The sequence below is a fragment of the Microtus pennsylvanicus genome, chromosome 2, assembly GCF_037038515.1.
Source record: "Microtus pennsylvanicus isolate mMicPen1 chromosome 2, mMicPen1.hap1, whole genome shotgun sequence".
In the NCBI taxonomy this organism is placed as follows: Eukaryota; Metazoa; Chordata; class Mammalia; order Rodentia; family Cricetidae; genus Microtus; species Microtus pennsylvanicus.
This window is the reverse complement of record NC_134580.1, coordinates 22,796,344-22,806,048: the sequence shown is the minus strand read 5'-3', so window position 1 is coordinate 22,806,048 and position 9,705 is coordinate 22,796,344. Positions and strand designations below refer to the sequence as shown.

General features: G+C 39.7%; 1 protein-coding gene across 2 annotated transcripts in view; it reads left to right on the top strand.

Annotated features, from left to right (window-relative positions):
* Positions 1-8,395, top strand: part of Pus7l (pseudouridine synthase 7 like) — a 22,145-nt gene extending 13,750 nt beyond the window's left edge. The window contains exons 6-9 of one of the 2 annotated variants that reach the window (XM_075960444.1): positions 945-1,026; positions 2,242-2,519; positions 4,469-4,522; positions 7,224-8,395. In XM_075960444.1, coding sequence (XP_075816559.1) covers positions 945-1,026; positions 2,242-2,519; positions 4,469-4,522; positions 7,224-7,547 — 738 coding nt within the window. In that variant the 3' untranslated portion in view covers positions 7,548-8,395. The remainder of the gene's footprint in view (positions 1-944; positions 1,027-2,241; positions 2,520-4,468; positions 4,523-7,223) is intronic. The other variant, XM_075960445.1, reaches the window with a different exon arrangement.
* Positions 8,396-9,705: the final 1,310 nt, after the last annotated feature.

Genomic DNA, 9,705 nt, shown 5'->3' with positions numbered 1-9,705 from the left:
TTTTTTTTAAATAATCAATGTCCACTTGCCCACAATGAGATGGGCCCTCCCACATCAATCATTAATCAAAAAAATGCTCTATAAACTTGCTCACAGGCCAATCTGATGGGGACATTTTCTTAACTGAGACTCCCTCATCCCAGATCACCTTGACATGTGTCAAGTTGTCAGAAAATCCGCCACCACAGAAGTATTAACTTTTTATGAATATTTGTTTGGATAAATACTATAGAAGAAGATGGAATGGAAATTGGGATGAATGTATTATTCTAAGTTGCTTTCATACTATGAGCTACATACTCAGAAATAAATCCCAGAGATAAAATAACAGGAAATAGATAATTTTTTTAAAATTAAAAAAGAAACATCATATATGTGTATGACTTAAAGCAAACTATGAAGATGTTAAAACAAATATTAAAATTGACACTTTTTATTATATTTTGCCATTATGGAGGTCAGAGACAACTTGCCAAAGTCAGGTCTCTCCACTACGTGAGTCCTGGGGACTGAACTCTGGTCCTCAGGCTTGGTGGCAAGCACCTTTATGTGCCGAGTCATCGTGCCAGCCCTAACTTATTTTTTAGGAACCAAAATTTCAAAGAATTGAGAATATAAGTGAAACTAATGGCTTGATATTGTTGATTCCTCCACTGCTTTTGCCGTGTGTTGGCTAAGTCTGAGTATTTAGGCTGTTTGCATCTTGGCTGAACACGGAGGGACAGAAATGAGATGCTCAAGGTCAGGGCTTCTCCAGTGTTGTAGTTACTTTTGGTCTGTGTGGAAGGGTCGTCTCTACATGTGAAACTTATTAAATGTTGAAAGCTCAAGGAAGAAAATAACAGCAACGTTTTCCGTCCTTTCCAGATGCCCAAGACTTTGCACCTTTTTCAAAAAGTAATTTGCCAATTTTTAAAACCTGTTTACTTGGTTAATTTTTCAAGGTGAAGGCCATAAAATTATTTCTTACACCAGAAGACGTGGATGATCCTGTCAATAAAGCAAAGACATACTTTCTTCAAACTGGTATGTCAGTTTCTTTGCTGATCTATGGTAATACAGACACAGATAAAAATACCCTGCGTGGGCCTGTCCTTCAGGTGCATACACTGAGAAATAGCAGGTGTAGCTGAGCTGGGGGACTGTTAGAGGGGAGGAAGAATGGGAACGGTTTGTACTTTGAATCATTTGGCTGCCTGACGTAGGTTCTTCCTTTTATCTGGCTTGCTTGGACTTTTGTCTGTCCTACCTGTACTGTGGGGTAAGGAGAGGCGGGAAGTCTTTACCTAGTCTTCCTTCACTGAAGTCCTGTAGGAGGAGTTTCACTCCACACCGGACTGATGGCAGTAGGCGCAGCAACCAGCAAAGCCTCCAGCTGACTGGAATTCATTTAGGAATTGTTTCTGAGGAGCTGTCGCGTATTCCTGGCTCCCCTTTGGCACTTGATTTGATGTGTGTATATAGCACTGTTCACAGACACACTGAAGAAATGCGATTCTGATTCTGAGTGTGGCGGCAGGTGAGCGATGGCTTCTCTGTCCACATGTGATGTTTTTCCTCTTGTAGAATCTGAGACAATAATTCTCTTGTCAGCGATTCCGAAGCCTTATGCACCCAAAGAGCACCCAGTACTTTTATTAAATAGCAGTTACAAGGCCCCCCATGAATAAGCATCTTTGGGACTCAGCAATACATGTTTTAAAACCCATTAGCTAGGATACAGATTGTCACAATTTATTCATCTGACTTTCTATTGTATGTCTATAACAGTTCTTCAGAAGCTCCTAGACCCCTCCAATTTACTGTTTAACCCCTGGTGATTAGTTCTTTTTGTTGGGCAGTCTTCTGAATTAGATTAACTCTGTTCTGAGGAAGGGATCTGGCCAGCCCTTCCTAATGCTAGACTCGCTTGATCTTTCTTATTTTTTTTTAAAGAAAATAAAAGTTTAAAAAGAAAAAAAGCAAGTTTTTAAAAGTATAATTGGATTTAACCAGTAGTGTTCAGTTTCTCCAGAAAATGATGGCCTCTCATTTAGACTGCTTGTAAAAGTCTCCCCCAGGTAGCTCTGCAGTGGAGGTGCCTACCAGCTGATTTTTTTTAATTTATTTATTTATTAAAGATTTCTGTCTCTTCCCCGCCACCGCCTCCCATTTCCCTCTCCCTCCCCCAATTAAGTCCCCCCCCCCAGCCCGAAAAGCAATCAGGGTTTCCTGTCCTAGCTGATTTGTCCTCCATTTCAGAGGATGCGAAAGGCACGCTGTCACTGATGCCTGAGTTCAGAGTTCGAGAGCGGGCTCTTCTGGAGTCATTGCATCGCTTCGGCGTGACGGAGGAAGGCTGTGTCCAGGCCTGGTTCTCTTTTCCCCATTCCATGCGCATATTCTACATCCACGCATACAGTAGCAAGATTTGGAATGAGGCAGCGTCTTACAGACTTGCAGCCTATGGATCCAGAGTGGTGGAGGGGGACCTGATCTGCTTGGATGAAGATGTTGACGAGCATGTCCCAAGCAGTAAAGTGAGTATCCATCCATCAAGGAGGTGACTTGCCACACCAGAAACAGTAACTGCAAAACATTTCCTTTTGCTTATCTCTTGAATCATTTATTTAATTTTTCTTTATCAAAAATTGGGATTCAGATTACTGGGGTAGAAATCTGCATGATCAAAGAAGCAGCAGAGCAGCCTCCAGTGACCTATCCAAAAGGCTGAGATCCTATTTCAGCCCCGCCTTACTACTTCCTGTCTCCTATCTGTCTTCAGTCCTCCAAAACCTCTATGGTTAATTTTGGTCAGCTAGTGGCTAGCTCTGCCCTCTGACTCAAGCAAGCTTTATTGTCAGAATACGGTCAAAATATCACACAATAATCTCAGGCTTTACTTTTCTGACAGCTGGGAGTCAACATATGTTGCTAAGTGAAGAAGGAGTCAGTGTTGGCAATGAAGGTGGAAAAAGCTCTCTCTAAAGAGTACATCTCAAAAACAAACAGACAAACCTGTTCGTGTAATGCCCCAGACATGTTGGCTGCCCTCCTAAAGACAAGGGTCACACCTTGCAGAGCTGCGTGTCTGCACACACAGCAAGGTGCTTTCCCTTGCTTCCTTGTTGCCCAGCATGGTTCATCAGACTGCTCCCTGCTTTTGCCTGAATGACTTTTATTTGTATATAATGCCGAGGAAAGACAGGTGTAGGAGCTGTACAGCTTAAAAGAAAAAAAAATAAGTTCTATGATGTTATGAGTATAGAGGATGCTATGTTTCTTTCCTATACACGTGGTTTTATATACATGTGACTTTATGACATTTATATTAATGAAGTTATGTCATGACTATTTTTATAAAGCTCGCTTTTTCCATTTCTTCCCTGTCCATGTGGCATTTTTATCTATATAGCTTTGAACTAATTAGTGAAGCTGAATTTTGTAAGTCTTGTGAGAATTCCCATAATAGTGTAAAATAAAGGAACAAAGAAGTTTTTTCTAACATTATCTTAAGTCAATTTTAAGATGGTTAAAACCAGGGACAAGACCTTGAGTAGTGTTTCATGTTATTCATTGCAAAAACTGTTAGATTTTAGGGGAGTAAAGGATTTCAGAGGTCTGGTCCTTGAACTTGTATTTTTTTTAAGAGTGAGAACTGAAGCCCAGATGGGAAAGGAAAAATTCAGAACATATTTAGGCACATGTAGTGCCCCTAAAAAGACCCAGGAGTCTAAGTGGGTCTCCTCTGGAGGAACATGAAGGCCCAGCCCTTCAGAACTAGAGGAAAGGTAGACTAAACTCTGTATAAAGAAGTCTTTACTACATCAGTGATAGCCTCCAAGATGTATGAATTAAGGCTAGTTTGTTTCAGGTAATAGCCATCTCAACCTAATTAAAAAAAAACCAGCAGGCGTTTATTGACCCTATGTCTGAAAACTCATGATTTATTCAGGCACAGCTGCATCGCCAATCCTGTCCTCTGCACGAGCAGTGCTCCTAACAGCTGAGCATCTCTCCAGGCAGGAGTTGTGTAATCTGTGATGCTGGGCAGCAGACTTTCTCAAACTTAATTTATCACATGCCTCTTTATTCCTTTCGGCTTTCAGATGCCTCCTACAGTCCTCTCAAACATACCTACAAGAAAGATGGCTGAATAAAATATTGCTGTATTTCCTGGGGAAAGGGGCGGTTGAAGGTAGGGGCTAGCTATACAGAAGCAGACATTTGGTTTGGCATCATTCATTGGTGACTGAGGAAAGTGTCGCCTCCGGGCAGCCACTATCGCTGCTTTTCAGGTTCAGTAGTGCGTGGTTAAAGCAGAAAGAACTGGTCTGTCTTTTATGTAGGGGGCTCCTCTGGAGACAGGTTATTATAAAAAGATTGTGTTTGAACATATGTATATTGAGTGTATAAATCAGAGTTAGGAAACACTGTGGTAATCTGAACAGTGGAAACTACTCATTTCCATTGTATTTTATGAAACTAGGTTCATCTGGTGACCAAAGAAGAGGAATTTGCAAACACATACACAATACACCAGGTAAGTTTGGTTAAAAGTTACCATCACTTAAATTTAAGTAAACATTGTCCATGAAAGACAAATCTGACCTTGCTAGGTAACTTTTGAAGTGCTCTATTTTATATCCTAGTAATTCATGCTTTTTAAATATATTTATGCTTAAATAAACCTATTATGCTATAATCTATACCCTAACAATATAATTTTATATTGTTATAATTTTATATATTTATATATTGTTTTATATATTTTTATATATTTTGTTTATATATGTTTTATATATTTATATATTGTTTTATATAATTTTATATATTTATATATTGTTTAAATTTTATATATATTTCCCAATGTTCATGTCTCCCTCCAGTGTTTCCCAATGTTTGGCCTCCACATTAATCCTCTTTCCAGGGTCGCATTAATCCTATTTCACGGGAACCACTGATTTAATTTCTATCACTGTGATCTCTGTGGTTTTATGTTTGGAAAAAGTTACATAAATGTGTATCTTTCTATATTCCATCTTCTTAGACTGTAGGTTGTGATCCCATGATTAAATGTGGAGGTTGCAAAATTTCTGTAGCAATTCAAGGTTTCCGAATGTATAGGGATAGAAAATGAATTAAAAATCAAATGCAAAATGGACCCAAGGCATTTCTAGATACATTCACTAGTTTTGCATCATGTGGCTTCAATGCAGACTTGGTTCTCTGTAGCCACTTTGCCCTGTGTGTACCATCCTGTCTAGCATTGTAGATGGTGATGATGGTGATGATGATTATGATAGATGATGATGGTGATGATGATTATGATAGATGATGATGATGGTGATTGATAATGATGATGGTGATAATGATTGATGATGGTAATGAATGGTGGTGATTGATGATGATGAATGGTGGTGATTGATGATGGTGTTGGTGGTGAATGATAGTGATTGATGATGATGATGGTGATGAATGATAGTGTGAATGATGGTGATTGATGATGGTGATGATGATGGTGATTGATGATGACTGATGATGGTAAAGTATTTTGGTGATGGATGATGGTGATGATGATGCTAGTGATGATGATAATGGTGATGAAGGTGATGGTGATGATGGTAATGATGATGATTGATGATGCTGATGGATAATGGTGATTGATGGTGGTGATGATGATGGTGATTAATGATGGTGATGGTGATGGTGGTGGTGATTGATGACGGTGATGATGGTGAAGGATTTTGGTGATGGATGGTGGTGATGAAGATGGTGGTGATGATAATGATGGTGATGCCTGAAATACCTCAGCTCAGATTCCAGACCATTACATATTATCAGTTGTAGGTTTTGGTGTGCACACAAAGTTTTCTTTTCTTAAAAAACCATGGTTTACTTCTGGAAAGCAAAGACTTATTGTTTTCCTACCGTCATTTATCAGCATGTGAATATTGATATATGCTTGGGCTGTATTGTGTTAGAGTACTTGATTTTAAAAGTTGCTGTCTTGGTTGCTGAACTGAATGTCATAAAAAAGATAGTGAAATGAGTTTTGATTTGGAATTAGGACAGAATTTCCAACACTTTATGAAATGGCTCTAAATGTTCCTCTGCCCTTTTGGGCCATGTGCTTATATGAAATGGTACTCTTAGTGCCAAAGATTACAAAATCTAAACATCTGTCAACTCTGAAAACCATAGAAAATGCTTTTCATTTTATGGTTTCAAATGTCCAGGCAAGAGTTAATGATTTATTTATATGAAAAGAAAAAGCATATCATCTCACTGGTATGCATGTTTGCTTTAATAACTTAATGATAATTAAATTGTCTTTAATAAATGGCAGAATTTTATATGTATCGAAGAATTGTCTTGAAATAAATCTTTTATGATTTATTATAAGTAAGTGTTTGGTTTTTATACCAATTTTATGGAGTTTTATACTTAGGATCATATACAATTTTATAATGTGGGTCACAAGTGAATCAAGGTTCTGAAGCCTAGCTGTGGCCCAGGCTGGATTCCAACCCATAGCCCTGCCTCAGCCTTCTGTGTCTGGCTTCTTTGAGATTCATCTATATTTGAAGATTTTGCCTGTTTTTCTAAATGCATTTTAGTATACAGACATGCTGTCTAGCTTCAGCAAAAGAGAAAACCTCTACAGATCACAGGAGAAAACCTCTACAGGTCACAGGAGAAAACCTCACAGATCAGAGGAGAAAACCTCTGCAGATCACAAGAGAAAACCTCTGCAGATCACAAGAGAAGGTTTACTCATGCGCATACAGCTGACAAAATGAAAATATTTCCTGTTGACTGATTATGTTGTTGCTTTTTATTAAAAGGAATTTCAGATTATCATCCAAAATAGCAGTGGCCAGCAGTAGAGACAGTTCTTTGTTTCACAGAAGACTCTTGCTTTAGGATTGCATGCTTTTGGAGATGGGGTCCTTACTGGAAAATTAAATCAACCTTTATTTTTGAATTTTGGTTTGCCCAGCGTCACCTGATATAAGCGGATGACCTTAAGTCTCCTTAGACCTTGGTGTTAGTTAGCTCTTTACTTTACCAGTAATGATAAAAGCATCCTAGGTAGTATTCAAAACGTCTTAGGCCAGCTATCATATTTATAGCCTGACGCTGTTTTTGCAAATCTGGGTTGTGGTCATAAAGGTAAAATATGAAGGCATATCTTTCTGAAGGCTAATCCATGTATTGTGGTCTCTCCCTGCCCTCCCCAGGTGGTTCTGCCAGTACTTGGATACAACGTTCAGTACCCAGAAAACAAAGTAGGGCAGTGGTTCCGTGGAGTCCTTAGCAGGGATGGACTGCAGGCCTGTAGGTTTAGAGTGCCCGCCCTGAAGCTGAATGTACCAGGATGCTACAGGCACATCTTGAAACATCCCCACAATGTGTCGTACCAACTCTTCCATCCTGACTCTGATGCTAACGTGGAAGGGTCTCACGCTGATGATGTAACCCCATCCCTGTCCATCTCCTTTGATCTTGATGCTTCCTGTTATGCTACTGTTTGTCTGAGGGAAATGATGAAAGGTGATATTTAAACCAGCGCCCGTGATGGAGTCGTGTGCCTGGTTCCTCAACTGTTGTAAATGAACACAGGACTTTAGTGGAGAGGTTTAAACTGAGACACTGATACTTTAATTCACCAGATTCCAGCCTCTCAGGGTACTGTGAAAACTGAAGGACGCAGCAGTCAAGAAGCCCAAGGCAGAGGTCCTGGAACTGTGGCTATCCTTTCTTCAGAGGAATCAGAGGCCTAAGGCAGTGATTCTCAACTTGTGGGTTACGACCCCTTTGGTAACCATCTATCTAAAAGATATCTACATTACGGCCATAACCATAAATTACAATTCAAAAACAGTTATAAAGTAGCAATGAAAATAATTTTACGGTTGGGGGTTCCCACAACACGAGGAACTGTATTAAAAGGTCGCAGCCTTAGGGAGGTGGAGAACCAACCACTGGTTTAAAGCTATGTGACTAGTTTTTCCCCTTGCTTTGGGTTCTCTTCTCCAGTCACGAAAGTTCCAGACTTGAGAGCACTGCTCTGGGACTGGCTGCTGGGGATCACACTTAGGAGCCACGTGGAGAGAGAGCGCCCTCTCCTCTGCTTTGACAGGGAAAGCCAGGCGACAGCAAAACCACAGTGACAGGACAAGTGAAGACCATCTGTTCTTAAAGTGACTTACACATGACGTCATCTTGGAGGAAGGCAAAGTTTTCATTCAACTTTTTTATACAAGTTTTTACCTGATCCCCTAACCCTTTGTTCTGTTTTCTATGACCCAAAGCTCAGATTGTAGGCTGAAATCTACTCACATCCCATCTCTCACACATTGGATTTGCTATTGATTCTTTCTGGAAATAAAGACATTATCAGTTTCCTAAATTACCGTGGATTTTTCTTTGGGTTTCATACTAAAAAAAGAAAACATTTTGACAGGCGGTGGTGGCGCACGCCTTTAATCCCAGCACTCGGGAGGCAGAGGCAGGCGGATCTCTGTGAGTTCGAGGCCAGCCTGGTCTACAAGAGCTAGTTCCAGGGCAGGAACCAAAAGCTATGGAGAAACCCTGGCTCAAAAATCCAAAAAAAAAAAAAAAAAAGCAAAAAAGAAAACATTTTGTCTGTTAGGTAATCTTAATCGTTGGCTTATTTTAAATCATCCTTACCAGCGTCATATCATTTAAATTCGATAGAAAGGGGTGACATTAATTTGGAAACCTCCAATAGTATTTCACTGCTGATATCATATTGTGGTGGTTTCAAAAGCCTTATGGGCTATTACAGACCAGCAATGAGGTGTTTTTGTATGTCTATGCTAGCCTGCCCATTGAGGGAGTATTAGCACCAGGGAATAAAATCCATAAAAATAAAATATCCTGAACGGAATGTAAAATGTTTTTTTAATAGCATGTTCATTTGTATATTATGGAGCAAATAGAATTCAGTTCATTCCATCCATAAATAACATAAGCAAAATGACTTGAATCAAATTAATAGCAAGCATGTAGTTACTAAAGATGTTGATGGAAATTTAGTAGCCTCAGACAATCTTGTTTTACAGGAGCAAACCATGCATTTACAAATGCTGGGCCCACCAATGAGAAGCATATTTTCATGCTGACAAAACTTGTAGCTTCTGGGGACTGACTCCCCCAGTTTGAACCCTGGCTCCAATGACATTCCAGTTTCCATGCATCCCTCTCAGCATTCATGGGAGGGGGACATGAATACAGATGTCACTCAAGAACTGGTGTGAAGGTGACATCAGAAGGACCTGGCACTCCAGGACTGTTACGTGTTTGCAGGTACAAATTTGGAAGAGAAGATAATGACATTCAAATTAGATGAGAAGTAGTCAATTAAAAATTTCTATCTATCTATCTATCTATCTATCTATCTATCTATCTATCTATCATCTATCTATCTATCTAATCATTACTTATCACCTTGGTTACCTTTCTGTTTTTGTGATAAAAACCCTTAACAAAAGCATCTTCAAGGTGAAAGGTTTATTTTGGCTCCCAGGTCCAAGGTACAGTCCATCACCGCAAGGAAATGATGGCAACAGGAGCCTTGAGGGCACTGGTCACCTTGTGTCCGTAGTCAGGAAACAGAGAACAGGGGATGCTTGTCAGCTCACATTCTCCCTTGGCTTCCATTTTCTCTAAGTAAGATAATGCTTTGCATATGTGTCT